The sequence below is a fragment of the Falco peregrinus genome, chromosome 3 (assembly GCF_023634155.1).
Source record: "Falco peregrinus isolate bFalPer1 chromosome 3, bFalPer1.pri, whole genome shotgun sequence".
NCBI classification, from domain to species: domain Eukaryota; kingdom Metazoa; phylum Chordata; class Aves; order Falconiformes; family Falconidae; genus Falco; species Falco peregrinus.
In genome coordinates, this window is record NC_073723.1 from 4,804,494 (window position 1) to 4,819,934 (window position 15,441).

Consider the following 15,441-nt stretch of genomic DNA (forward strand, 5'->3'; position numbering starts at 1 on the left):
GTGCTGAAGAACTGGCTGTAAGTTCCCGACAGAGAAAGGCTTCATGCCAAAAGCAAATCTAAAGACACTCTCACTGCTCTGAAGATATGATAAAAGCTGTTTCTGAAGTCCTTGGTTCCTGCATTTTTAAAAGATGCATTACTGCATAAATAACAAAAACTTTGCTTATGAGTTTTCATTTATTTCCTCACTAAACAGTGATTTTCACCTAGAAGTTCAGCTTTACTTAGGAATCCAAGGGCAGGAACTGCTGTCCCTAGAAATGTTTTATTTCCTTCTTTCACTCAAGGCTGAATTGAACTGATGATCCATATTATGGAGCTTTGCTGGATGCCTGGTACCTACAGGGAGCACTCTGCCAGCTCCTTGGTCTATAATTCTGACAACAGGATAGATTGCAGAAGCGGCCTTATAAAACTCCAAGACAAGAGAATCCCCCAGTGCTGCAGGTTAGTCTAAGAGTTAATTAACCCAGCTACAAGGTCAGGCGAATCACAACTTCTACAAAGAAATAATGATAATAACCAGGAAGAATACTCTTTTAGCCATTGCCCATTTTCAATATACAGTTTCCTTCTTACACACTTTTGTTTGGCAAAAGAGTCTACATCTGTAACAATCAGCATGAAGGTCTACATCTATAATAATAACACAATGGAGAAAAATAAGATTATCAGCTCTCATTTCAGACGCTGAATGTTACAATTAATGGGGTGTCTGCATTTGGTGAGGAAAGGCATAATTAGTGTATTTGGGAAAATTGACCACTTTTACAACAGTGAAAAACCACTAATATGAAACGTAACTCACTAAGGTCTGCAAAACAAGGTTGGAGAAAGCCAGTTCATTTCCATACACATCACATCACCAGAGGCTTTTAGAATGACAAAGGAAAAAAAAAAAAAAAAGGAAAAAGGGAAAGAAAAGGCTATAGAAGGATTGTCACAATACAGAGTCAACCCCATTTATCCACCCATCCATCCTTGACAGATGGTTTTTTGGTCATACTTCAGAAACTTCAGTTATGGAGTGGTTATAACCTCCAGGTAATTTCTTCCTGTGTTTCACTCTCCTCCATGCTGCAGAAGAAGTCTATCCTAAATCTCATTTGCTGTTGTTTTGGGAAGAGAGTGGGAAAGGGAAACACAAGACTGGCAGAGAGTGGGAGAGGGTACAGCACTGAATTACAAATCCCAGAATCACTGAGAGTGTAAGGGACCTCTTGAGATCACCTAGTCTAAAGAAGGGGGGTTTTGTGTTTAGACTGAATTTCAGTGTTTTAATTTGTTCCCATTGCTTCTTGTCCTGGGAATGGATACCACTGAGAAGATGCTGGTTCCATCTTCTTAGCTTCCTTCCCATGAGGTATTTATACACATGGATAAGATCCTCCCCTGAGCCTTCTCTTCTCCAAGCTGAATAATCACAGTTGTCTCTGCTGTTCCTCATATGAAATACATGCTCGAGAAGAAGTAAGGAACAAGAAAGCATTCAACAGGTTTCGTGTTTAGTGTAGGAGGGTTTGATAGCTTTGTGTAGAATTTTCCTCTCTGTGGAGCAGAACAAACGATGACACCAGGGCAAGAGCTCATGGAGAAACACAAGGCAGGTAACTGAAGTTCAAGATGATGTCAGGAGACAAAGTCCCCAGACAAACACACCCAAACCTGCCCAAAACAACCCAAGACTCAGAAGCTGGGGAAGACAACATGGTGCCAATATAAAGAGTAAAGAGATTATGCCTAGAAGCTAGGCCAAGCACCAGGAAGTTCTGTGAGGTGGCAGCTGAGATGAGGAACAAGCCAGGATGGTACCAGACCAGGCAAGAGAAAACGGAAGGATGCACATGGCCAGGAGGAAGACCTTGAATTCAGGACTAGCAGAAATAGGCAGAGGACAGAACAAGATAGTGAGATAAAAGCTTGGCGTTAGCTAAGGCAACAGAAATGAGAAACAAGCCTGAGTACCCAGAACCAGAAATCTGGGCCACAGCTTTGGCCAGAAGATCCACAGAGAAGCCATGAGCAAACAGTAGGACAGCTCCAGTTACCTGAGGAGTGAGGAGCAGCACCAGCCAGGTTTATGGACCAGTCCTCAGCCAGCTAGAAAGACTTGTAAGTCCCTCAGTAACCAGGACATTGACTGTGGCCAAGTTCCTGGCTGTTGTGTCTGCTTGCTCACAAGAACCATCACAGGATGCCTCACCACAAAGACGAAGAAAGTTCATAGTTGTAGGCTCTAGGTTGGAAGATGAGTAGGCACATTTCCCAGGCAGTTAAGCTGGCACTTTGTAAAAGTACTAGTGCTTAAAGGATACAAATCCTTTATGCAGATAATAAAGTGAAATACATATATTACTCAGTTAATGATTTTGCATCTAATCATGAGATGCTATTATCAGTTGCTAAACGTTGCTTGAGGTTATCTTCAAGACACGACAGATGTTTTTGTTTTGTTTATTATTCCAGTTATCAGTTTTGTGCAGCTTTACAAGATTTCATTTTCTGTGAGCAATGACCCTATACGCACCACCTCAGAACCCTGATATCCAAAGGCTAAAATGAACCAAATATGCAGACACCTTCCATGGTGCTACAGCCATTTGGGTTCATTCCCAAACCACAGGAATATGGAAGTTAATATACAAAAGGCTGAAAATATAAAAATTCTTCTTTAATTCCATGTTTCAGAAAATCATTCAAAAGGAAGTTTAGTCATTTCAGTCTACTAATTAAGAATGTTTTACTTCTAATTTTCCCGGGCAATAAAATATTCCACTTATTTTAAAAACAAAAACAAATAAATGGGTGCAGTCTGAGCTGATGGAAAGTCATCATAGCTGGTTGGTCTGGCTTCGCTCCCGCAGTCTTTCTGGGTAAACAACAACAGAAACAACAAAGTACTTAACCCTTAATTTGAAAAAGGAGTGCAAATGGGCAGCTCTCTGTAATCTGTGATAACTTGTTCCAGGTGGTTAATTATGTTCATTGTTAAAAGAACGCTGGGTTTGATGTCATTAACAAGTAGCCAGTCTTTCAGTCTACCACTACCCTTAGCACCAAAGACCCTTTACTAAACTCTGATTTCACAAAGGTTCTTGCAAAGATTGATCACCTCAGTTGTTAGCCCCTTCTTAATCTTATGTGACTACACTGCACTTCTTGAACTTCTCACTATTAGACTTGCTTCACAGTTCTTTAAACTTTCATTCACTTCATTTCTACCTACTGAATTATGGAGACAAGGACTGGCCATAGCATCCCAGCAGTGGTGACCGAGTTGCCTGATATGGAGACAGTCATATCACTCTTGACAGATCCTGCTTATACACCCAATGATTGCACTAGTCCTATTTGTCATAGTACCACCCAGAACTCAGATCCAGTAGATCATCATGCCCAGAATTTAAGTGCAAACTGGACCTCCACACTTCAAGGGCCTCTTTCTGTGTAGCCTTGGTGGTAATGCTTTACAGTGATGCAGCACACTACCACTAGCTGATACAAGCTGTAGCAAGCAGAGATTCTACCCTGAGACTGCTGTGAGCCAAACAAAATAGGTTTATTCCCCTTCCCACATGCAGCAGTTACACATATACTACTTATCAAGACCAGGTGTCTTTAGTTGGCTGGCCTTCTCCCAGGTCATGAATTTATTTACCCTGAGATTTGACATAATTTACAGACTTTAGAGCAAACAGTTTTCCTTGTAGTACATCATATTTTTAATATTTATTTTTTTTAAGACTGTGTTTATATGGAGAAAGAGGGGGAGCAGAGAAGGGCAAATCAATGCAGATTGGCTCCAGGATGAAAAAAAATATTGTCAAATCAAGCAAACGCAAGTCACAGGACAGTCTCAAAGATTCAGTGAGCTGAGTAAAAGAGCTAAAACAGAATAAAAAATAACAACCCCTCATCTGTAAGAAGGAAAAGAATTACTATCGATTTCTTAAGCTGAAGTTCAAACCAGCATAGATAAATTTACTGTAAAAATGTTAATATTGACAATTCAATCAATGGCTCATGGTTACTCAGGGAAATTATGCACTTGCTTTTTTCAAGCCTGATGCTAGCAGGACTCAGGTGACAACCCGAAGACAAACTGCTGTGATAGTCTACGACACAGCTGGCAGCCTTAGGTCATAAAAGGCTCCAAGGACTGAATCCACGTTGACACAGGACTAAAAATTGCTCATTCTTTTACAAGGCTAAAATCCATATTAGCTAACTGATAACAACATCTGCTATTAACTGGTCTCTTGTGATTAGCAAATATGTATCTCAGTGGGAGTACTACCAAATATTCCTTTTAGAAGCTATTTATCAAGTCCTAAGTTCTATGAATTTCTTGATACTGCTTTTCACAGCCATTGAGATACACCAAAAGCAGCTCAGGCTCTACCAGTATGGAGCCTGTAGCTGGTGAGGAGGCTTCTGACCATGTATAAATTCTGTGCCAGCAGAACTGAAAGAGCTGATCAAAGCAGCAATATATGTCCAGGTACTAAATAACTACTACAAGGTTAGCCTAGAGGAACCAAATAACATAAAGCAGAGGCTCGGATGGAAGTAAAGTGAAAAATCAGGGTACTCACTCAGTTTTTTGAACAACAGGGAAGCTTCCAAGTCGTACATAGGCGCTCTGAATTCCATTTTCTTTCATTCCAAAAATCTGTTTCACGCTGAACGAATCCATCAGGTCAAATCCTGTCCATAATGGAAGTGTAAATACCAGACATTGATCAGGCAGTGGGCCATGTCTTCAATGTACTTAGCTATCTATCTTAGCACACAAACACTACACTTCAGAGATTAACCTTGCTCTTGTTGGGAAAAGGCAGAACAAAATTCCAGCATGGTCTAATCTGCTTAGTCCAAAATCTCAAAACTAAGCATAAATTCAAACTGTAACAAGTCCTGGAAAGACTAGAACAGAGTTCTCCAGAAATCAATAGTTATTGGTCGCACTGCCACAACACCTTGAAAATGCTGTATAATTCATTAATCCACATGTAGAAAAATGCCCCGGTGCAGACTGAAACTTATTCATAGAATCATGGAATCATAAAACAGTTTGGGTTGGAAGGGACCTTCAGAGATCATCTAGTCCAACATCCCTGCCATAGGCAGGGACACCTTTCGCTGGGTAAGATTGTTACTCAAATCCCCATCAAACTTGACCTTCAGCACTTCCAGTGATGGGGCATCCAACTTAGACTACCTCATTTGCTTTCAGGATTGGATGAAGCACACAGGTAGATCATAATAGGATTTTTTCTTATTCAGGCTATGCATTCGCAAACTGCAAATTTCTTGATATATTTTTCATTAAGGATGAAGAAGGGTTGTTCTTTGAGAAATGCCATGCAGGTCCAGAGGAAAGTTAAGCCCTAGGTGTGTCAGAGTCCACATTCAGAATCAGCAAATTGTTTTGTTTTAGTCACACTATTAATTTCTTCTGTGTCAAGTTCAGATATTGCCTCCACTTTCCTTAGAAGGAGCTGTGAAACAAACTAATTAATGTTCACAGAGCATTTCACACAGGCTTCATCTGGCTAAATGTCAGCTCTCAAGACAGGGTAATAACAAAGACTCTCATTCAGTTAGGCACAGGGAGTCAAATACAGGTGGCTTCTAGGGAAAGATTAATATACTAAAACAGATGCCAAAGTGCATGTTTCTCTCCATTAACATAAAGAAAGCTTAAGCATGCTCAACCTCACCTACTAAAGGTCTAATAGCTGGTGAGATAACCTACACTCTTAGATAATCCATTGCCAAGCAAAGCCCGTGAAGGTTATGGAACACTGGTTGCTGAAGGATTTCAGTAGCATTACACAAAATATGGCATCAGGCCATATACTCAAGAATGAAGATCTCTGCCGAGGATGAGATGCACCTCACCTAATTCTAGCTGTCTGAAGAGGAGACATCTGATGTATACAGGTTGCTTCATTTCCCTTGTGGGTCAGCAGAGAAATACAGGAGTCTCGAAGAGCACAACTCATCACACCTGTCTCAGACCTACCTACAGACAGGCTGAATCACTCTTTGGCAGTGCCTACCTCCTTCCATTCAGCAGAAAGGGAGCTGTACAGAGAGTAATTTTCAGACTGCTGAAGTTGGGTGAGATATATTCTACTTGTAGGGCATGCCATCCATTTTGTGCAGTGAATGAAGCAGAAGTCAAGAGGAAAAATATGTTAACTAATCACACATGACTTATATTTACATTGTCTCTTTAGCCATCAGGATTGAATAAAGGTTGCAGATGTTTGAATTCAGACTAGCAATATCTTAAGTTTATTATCCTGACCATTCATGGTAAGAGCCTCCTTAAACAGATACCATTCCATTTCTAAGTGGGAGAAAAAAACAAACAAGCCCAAAACGTTATCATTTGAGCTGAGAAATTAGTCAAGGCAGACTGTCCAGGTGGACAGGAAAGAAGAAACCTAGGGAAGCTTCCTGATTAATTTGTGCTAATACTATTTCAGCTGAATGACAAGAAAATACATATAGCATTTAATTATTTATTATTATTATTTTGTTTATTTAATGTGCCTGGAAACACTTTGGATGGAGTATGTTCCCTTGTTGACTTTAGGACTGGAGCTGGGATTGTGAGGGAGACAGCATAATGCTTTTAATTCAGTCTTGAACCAAAACATTAATGTAAAAAAACTGGCTATGCTGTAATCATTTCTTCAGTAGTTGAACAGGATTTTTCACCTGGCACTGGCTGGCTGCTAATAGTGCAGTGGACACAGCCCACTTAGATCTTTCCCCAAACACCTTACTGGCCATTAAGTTTGTCATACAACATTTCTGGGCTGGAGTGATAGCAGAAATATGGGCTGATCACTGGGTCTTCCACCACCAACGAGGGACCATATTGCCAGTGCCATAGGGAAAATGAGATCCTACACATACTTTCCCAATTCTTTGCACAAGTGAAGGTAAAGAACATACCTGCCTAAATCAGCAAGGACAGAGCTAGTGTTACCTATTGCTCCATGCCGAACCTCAGGATGAAAGGCAAGAGTTTCCTGGTCCCAGCTGTTTTGATTTAAAAGGTGGGGTTTTGTGTACCAGGGCAGGTGTGGTTTCCCAAATGGCTTATAAACTATTTAATCACTAATGTCATAAATCTGGCAATTAATAAGATGAATAATGCTCTTTGATCATAAGCCTCCTACTTCATTATAGCTACTAAAACAATATGGGGCCACTGAAACTCTAACATGATTACATCTTCTGAAAAGGAGCACACCCTAGTCCATTAACATTAAAATTAAAATAGTGACCTGAAAGAGAAGCTCAGATTCCTAACAGCATACTTGGCTTGAAAAGCAATTTCTTATGCACTGCTCTGCTGATCAAATCAGCCGAATGTCTTTACTTGCGAATAATAACTCCCTTACAGGAACCAGCCCATTTTTCCAGAATCAGAAAATATACTCTGCCTGTTACATGGACAAGATGGCAAAACTTGGCGCTGGACAATTTCTACATTATCTAACTAATATGCCAACCAGATTCTCTTTTCCAGGAAAGATGCCCACACTGCACCCAACCACACCCTAAAGTGTGGCCAAAGGATGAACAAAGAGCTCTGTTCTTGTCCAGTAGTGTTATGATGTTTGTTTCCAGATAATTATTTCAAGACCAGACTAAAGGGGCCATGGTTGGTTGCCCTGAGTATGAGCTGGATTTCTGCCTGGCTCCATTAAAGATCTGATCTGGATAGCATGGTGGCAGCTAGTGTGCGTGTTAAGATTTTCCTGTCTTTCCTGTGCTCAGGGGCAAAAAAACCCCCAAACAACCGAAAATAAAAAAGTACCCAAACCTAGAAAACCAGAGCAACAAAGGGAAGTTTGAATAGCCAGAAAACACAGCAGTGTGCACATTTGGAAAGTCTTTTCAAAGTAAGACAAAGCCATTAACTTCTTTAGCCTGAAGAAACCTTCTGAGAAAAGTCTCCTGCCTTGCATTCCCAGGAGCCCAAGATAACACTCACAGGGCCGACCACTGGGTTGCTTCTAATTGTGAAAGTCTGTGGTGAGACAGCAGCCTGGAGGGGAATGTGGAAAGCAGGTAAGAAAGGAATCAGGAAAGGCACTGGACATCAGAGACTCAAGTGATGTGTCCAGAATATATTCCTTATGGAGGATTTCCAGACACAAGCACTAAATATAAAACAAAGCAGCTTTTGCAGGAAACGCTCCATACTCTAGTTTTGCTTAAAATTATCAGCCCAGTTCAATGCATTGATGGAGTATCACCAATAGCCAAGGTCAGGGAGGTTGCTATCAGCTGCCGGTTCTCTGAGACTTCTAAAAATAGCAATCTGTATTGCCTGTGATAAAATAACGTATTTCACTTTTACTGGAGAGAGGTCCATGCAATAAACTTTATGGTAGACTAGTGCAGTGTATAATTTCCTAGGAAGAACAGTATCACTTGAGAGCATTTCAGCAAATACATGATCTTATCAATTTTGTTGCCTAACACTTCTGCAGTCTTGAAAGTTAAGCTTTCATGGATTGCCTGTGTTCACAAGGAAAAGCCTGTGTGCTCACTAGGTCCTCAGCAACCCTTTCAAGTCATCCAGCACGGTGTGCAAGGCTATTACTGCTATAAAGAGCCCTCATTTTTATTACCTTAGTCACTTTCTGTGCTAATACATACTTTAAAAATTACAGGAAAAATATGTCATAATACCACATCCTAAAGTTAAATAGTGCATTTAACCAGCTGTGTCTGGCAATTAGTTACTTGAAGCCAGGGTGTAAATGAGGCTTATTTTTCTTCTACTGTATCTAAACCTTTGGCATCTTTATCTTCCACAATGCTCTAGGCTGAAAACCGCTATTTCTGGACAGAAAAGATATGTCTCAATTCAGGGATGAGATAGAAGTGTCCAGATCCTGAAGGAGAGACTTACTACTTTACTCAGCGTATGTTGCTGCTATTGTTACAGTAGCCATCATCTGCTACAGCATTTTTGCTGTTCCTGACATTCCTTTCTCCACAGGGAAGGAAATCTGTGTGAGTATCAGATTTTAGGGGTATTTTTAAGAGCTCACTGAAGCCTCTGTCTTCAAGGCTCTTCCACAACATCAAGATTACCCTCATCTCTACCAGTATATCACTGCCCCAACCACAGTTTCATCTGGTGACAAGAAGCAGTATTTAGGAGGAGGTGAGGTGCACACTGATGCTCTCATCCTTCAGTGTCCTAGCCTTGCTGGCACGCTGGCAGGAGGCAGTCAGAAAGTGCTTCTCCTCTTTCTTGATGGCCAGCTGCTTAGGTTGGTGAGCTGTCTACGATGACAACACTGGGGTCGATGTCAAAGAAGCCAGACACAATCTTCATATTGTTCCAGCATCCCTGTGGGGCACACAGGTGCTGCTTGTTTGCTCATGGCAATCCAGACAACAGGGAAGGTCAGAGTCCTGCAGCTCAGGTACTGTTTAGACCTGTCTCATTGTGGATGATTGTAAAAAGGAGTTTGAAAGAAAATCTTTCATGGGACTAATTTTTTTCAACCATCTCTGGCTGTCAAAAGAAGTAATTTCCAAAGACACAACGGATAAGAATTCTCTCTTCTTGCACAGTTTTATTCAATTCTAGTTCACCTCTCCAGCAAAGACAAAAAAAGGAGCAGCTTATTTTCTGCATGGATAATTCACCCCACATCCAGCACTCCCAGCTCAACAGTTTGATTCAGCAGCATCAGGCAGCAGTGGTTATCTGACTTATTCCCAAGGCATGAAAGACTGAACCTCTGGAGGAACAAACCAGAGGGATTTACCGGTTGCTCACAAGCCCTGCATGAAGTAGGGTGGGGATGACTAAAGGGGTTGCACAAGTCATCAGATATATTAATTTGTTATATTTTACAAGCAGCTTGCAAGGGGATTTTGGAGCTATAAAAATTTTCTAAAGCCTACAGACTAAAAAGATTTGAGAGCATTTTAAAAAGGTTCTTGCTATTAACTAATTGACTTTGGTTTCCACAGATGTTATTAGTTGGGATTTAAGCAGCACTTCAGGCTGGCCTGACTTCTCACCAGATCCACCAGGTTTCAGTGAGGCGAACAGCTAAGAGCTTAAGTTAATAATGAGGCTTTGTTGAAGCACAAGGAACAGCTCTTACACAAGCATGAAGCCTACTACCTTCCAGGTGATATTCCATAAAGTAGTTTAGAGGACACTTTAGATGGTGTCATTTTTAAAAATTTATAAACCAGATTTACCCCTGGTACATGATGCCACCACTCAGGCTGTTGGTTTACTGATGCTGGTTTGCTTCCTCTGCATCATGGGGAGACAATTTCTGCTTTTCCTTGGCCCCAGCGAAGGAGCAAACCGCGAGAGTCTCATGCAGACCACAAAAAGAGCTTGATCTCAGCTCAAGCACGAATCCACATTTGGGATTATGAGAAGCAGAAACCATTCTTGAGGTATGTAACAGCGTTATACCTCAAAAAGGAGGAAGCTTGGAGAGGCAGCGAGGCAGGTGAGCAGGCAGTCACCAGGCTGAACTCTGGGACCACTCTGTGTCAGAAACATCAGCCTAAAGCTTCAGTCAAAAGCAGAGGGGACAGATACAGTATTTGGTACCCTCACACAGCAAAGATAACACAACACTTCAGGAAAAATAAAAAGGCTATAAAACCAATAAAAAAATTAGGCCAAAGAGACAGTATGAGAGAGAGGACAAAAGCACAAGCAAATGCACAAATACACAGCTACAGCCATCCCACCTGGTGGAAAGGGCTGTCGTCATCTAACCCCCCACCTGCTGCAAAACCAAGAAATAAATACAAGCCTACAGCAGCTGCCTCTGAGGCAGCACCTTTCAACACCTGATCTCACGTTAACAACACTCCACTTTATGTTCTGTTTAGCTGCATCAGTCTGCTCATTCTCTCTTACCCATTTCCCTCTCAGTTTTTGGACAGTTGCAAGTGGCATATTGACCAACACTGAAAGCTGTTTTTTACACTGAACTCTTTGCCTCATTACTGAAGTCTTTTCTGTGTTGAAGTCATTCTCCATTTTCTCAGTGATGGACATCTGGCTTAGTGCCATGAGCCCTCTTTCAGCTCCTTTCCTGCTCCAGTGATTTACAAGATTAAACCGAGTTCATTATTCCTTTGATGTCCTTACATGCCAGATAGGCTTGCACCAGCTGAACGTACCAGGACTATTTGTATTAGGTTCTGATTTTAATTAGTTCCTCTATTTTGAAGTCCTCTTTTGAGTTCCTCAGGTGTTAAGGTGTTCTGTGTTCCTCTGGAAAGCCATACAATGGCATAACTGCAAACTCATCGCTTGGGATAGCAGTGGGGAGCAACCTACACTTATTTGAATAAAGGTTTTGTTGGTAGCACCCAAGAGGACTCTACGCATATAGCTGAGAACACAAAGAACAGAAGATAAGTGTTTATAGACCAGAGTGGAAGGACTGATGAAACAAATCCTACTGCTTGCTCATACAACAGACTAGTATTATTGTTAGGGTAAGAAAAGGTATTTGAGGAGAAACACCTTACTAAAACATAACCTGCTATATTCTCCTTGTAATGCTACTATCTGGGCTACAGGAAAGCCCCACAAATATGTTATTCATGAAAATAAATATATTCCTATTAATTTTAGGTGCTATGAGCAAAGCCTGATACGAAAGCAGGTAGAGACTGGTCTCTAAGAGATCTGGTGGTTGCTTTATGCCAGATAATCAGTACAAACCAGGTTAGACCTACAGGTGTACCAAAATCTGGCCACATCTGTCGTCAGCATTCACATCAGACTGATTTAACTCCAAGAATTGGGAGGAGTTTACTGAAATTGTATATGCGTGTCCTTCCCATCATGTGTGCACAATGGCCAGAAAGCTTGCACTGATGAAGACTCTATGGGATAGTTTCTCCAGGCCCTTTTTTTTGCAGTAAACTCTTTCTGAAGTAGAATTAATCTAAAAAATTTGGACCAAGAATTATCTAGAAGTACCTCCTGTTCAGACAGTCTATTAGTCCTTTTACAGCCAACAAATCGGTTGCTTCTTGGGCTATGAATAGTGAAAAGTTGAATTCATTTCCTTTTCATCAACCTCAAAAGCACTGAAATAAGAAAAAATCCTGCCTTGTTTAACTTCTGGGAGAAAGCCAACAGTAGTAGGTTTTTTTTTAAAAAAAAAAGCCTTTAGGGATAGATTTATTTTTATTCTTTTTTTTTTCTTTTAATGTGCAGGTAGATCTGAATACTTCATGTAGATTTCTCTGCATGGTTAACCCTTGTTAAGTCTTTTAATTCAACACAGAAGTCAAAATTTGTCACTGATGGGTGTCCTGGTTTTGGCTGGGATAGAATTAATTTTCTTCTTAGTACCTAGTGCTGTGTTTTGGATTTAGGATGAGAATAATGCTGATAGCACACTGATGGTTTTAGTGGTTGCTATGAGATGTTTATATTAACTCAAGGACTCTTCAGTTTCTCAGGCCTTGCCAGCAAGATGGCTGGAGGGGCACAAAGAATTGGGAGGGGACACAGCCAGGACAGCTGACCCAAACCAGCCAGAGAGGTATGCCATAGCATGGGATGTCATGCTTGGTATATAAACTGGGGGGGGGTCAGCCAGGGCCTGTGGATCTCAGCTCAGGGACTGGCTGGGCATCAGTCAGTGGGCGGTGAGCAGCTGTACTGTGCATCACTTGGTTTCTTGCGTCCCTTCACTTTGGATTTGACTCCTCTCCCCTTCTCCATCCTTTTCATTATAACCGTTATTGTTATTATTGTTATTACTGTTCTTTCATTTTTATTCTATTTCAATTGTTTTTATCTCAACCCTTGAGTTTCACATTCCTTTCCAATTCTCCTCCCCATCCCTCTGGGTGAGGGGGAGTGAGCGAGCGGCTGCGTGGTGCCTAGTTACTGCCTGGGGTTAAACCATGACACTGGGATTCAGACCAGGTGAAGACTTTCACATGGACCGCTCAGCTGTTATCATTTTTTTGCTTGCAATAGCAGATTCCAAAATAATTCCCCCATTCTTTCTCCATGTTTCTTGATGTCTTTGAGCAGCTCAGCTAAGCTACCTGCTCCAAGGTACCTGATGCCTAGCATCGGTCACATTATTCACAGTGTCAGAAGTCCACTGAGATCCATGATGTTGGGTACTAGCTATATCTCTGAGCATATTAGGAAAAAGATTAATTTATAACATGGAGTTTTTATTCAAAGAACTCGTCCCAGCTCTGCTGGTGACAGTGTGGTTATGCATATTTTGCTGGATACTTGAGTGTTTTCAGGCTCCTAGTCCAGATCATAGAATCATAGAATGGTTTGAGTCTAAAGGGACCTTAAAGATCACCTAGTACCAACCCCCTGCCACGGACAGGGACACCTGCCACTAGACCAGGTTGCTCAAAGCCCCGTCCAGCCTGGCCTTGAATACTTCCAGGGATGGGGCATCCACAGCTGCTCTGGGCAGCCTGGGCCAGTGTCTCACCACCCTCATAGCAAAGAATTTCTTCTTAATGTCTAATCTATATCTACCCTCTTTCAGTTTAAAATCATTACCCCTTGTCCTGTCTCTACAGACCCTACTAAAAAGTCTGTCCCCATCTGTCTTATAAGATGCACATTCTGGTGACACCCTACCTGCCATTGGGGTGACTGTAAATTTTCACTTCCCAATTCTTTAGTTTCTGTAGAAGGGAAATTCCTTGGCACATAAACTGAAAAGAAACCACCACAGGTCCCCACACTGGGTAACCGGGGGCGCTGGACACCAGGCATGCAACATTGCACATCTAATGCACAGGTTAAAGCCAGCCCATAGGACTGCAGCAGCTACACTTAGATGTACACTTAGATCTGTACTCACAGGTGACTTATTAGTAACTATTTGCCTGCTTGACGTGGTTTTCTTGGAGTCCTTGAACATGGGTGAATTGTTTGGCAACCTCTGAAAAACTTCAGAGACATTGAAGTGCCATGATCTAGGCTATAGTGCTGAGATTAGCTGGTGTACAACACATAGACTCCTAGAAAACAAAGTCAAAAGGAGCTTGCTAAGGTCACCTGCACTGAAGGTATCACATCTACCAGCCCAGACAAATCCACCCCACAGCACAGTTCCAGCCATTTCCTCCAGCTCACAGGAGACTGAACTGACTCTTGCAACCACGGGTCAGCTGTTATTTTCCCTATTTATTTCTCATGGAGATACAGCAGCTACAGCCAGATGTATGTAGCTCAGGAACCCGGTTTCAAATTCAACTCTCCAGATCCTTAGAGAATGTAGAACATTAGCACTCAAGGCAGTGCTAATTACTCTCAATGAAATTCTGTATGGGCAGCTTCCTAGGGCAAGCGTGTGCGGGAGGAGGCAATGAGAACCCCTGACCCCTACCACCATTATCATTACCTAGTGACAGGGCAGTGAAAACCACGACAGCAAAGCGACTGTGCCACGACACAGCAAAGCTTCAACCTTCCACCTCATGTCCCATGCATGTCAGAGCTGCATCCAGTCCTACCTCTATGGGTATAAGCTTGAGGATGGAGAGGAGAGCAGCTGGCACCCACACGAATAGCTAGCTTCACCATCCCTGTGTATGTGCAGTCTTTTGTAGAGGAATGAAGCTGGGTTAATTAGCATTGATAATATCCAGCTGTGGGCTGGCTTCAGGGGCGGTGGGTTGGCTGATGTTGATAAGGTGCAGCTGTGGCTGATTAAGTTAAGATGTTGGGCAGCCAAAGAAGAGAGAGCAGGAAGAAGCAGAGAGAAAAGACAGAGAGTGCGAGCCTACCCTGGGTGAGGAGGGGCAAGGAGAGGGCAGCAGAGGGACTGGCATGAAGAGTGTGCTGGTATGAGATGGTAAAAAGACCTTGTTGCAGCCGGCTAGTTTGGAGAGTGCTGTGACAGTCTGCTGGTGAGCACCATGTCTGTGCAGCTACTGTCTGAAGACAGTGATCCGTTACAAATCTCTGCAGCTATTCATGGATTTTCCACTTGCCTCTCAGGGCTTCCCAAGGAGCCTGTGAGAGGGACAATACAGACTGCCAAGTGCAAAGAGGGCAATATGCCCATCACACAGGCACCACAAAACCACTGTTGTCCCTGGGAGGACATTGGTCTAATGTGCTCGTCCTGCAGGTTCAACAGCCAGGACACTCCAATTTTCTCCTGCTACCACGTGTTTTAGTGGGCAAATATAAATAGTCCCAGGGATATTGTAATTAGCTAGTGAGTCACCGGCATGTCTGGAATGTGAACCCTGTGCTGCAAACTGCAGGACACTGGAGACATACTGACAGTTAAACACAGACACTGCCGTCTATAATTGTAGGGTACTGGCTTTACAACCAGGGCCTCCGTCGTAAAGTGCCCAAAATCTTTTATAGAGCTACAGAAAAACACAG

General features: G+C 42.1%; 1 protein-coding gene across 1 annotated transcript in view; it reads right to left on the reverse strand.

Moving 5' to 3' along the window:
* The window catches only part of COL22A1 (collagen type XXII alpha 1 chain), a 237,337-nt gene that overhangs the window by 145,856 nt on the left and 76,040 nt on the right, over window positions 1-15,441 (reverse strand). The window contains exon 5 of the mRNA XM_055800757.1: window positions 4,598-4,709. Within this exon, the coding sequence (XP_055656732.1) occupies window positions 4,598-4,709 (112 nt within the window). The remainder of the gene's footprint in view (window positions 1-4,597; window positions 4,710-15,441) is intronic.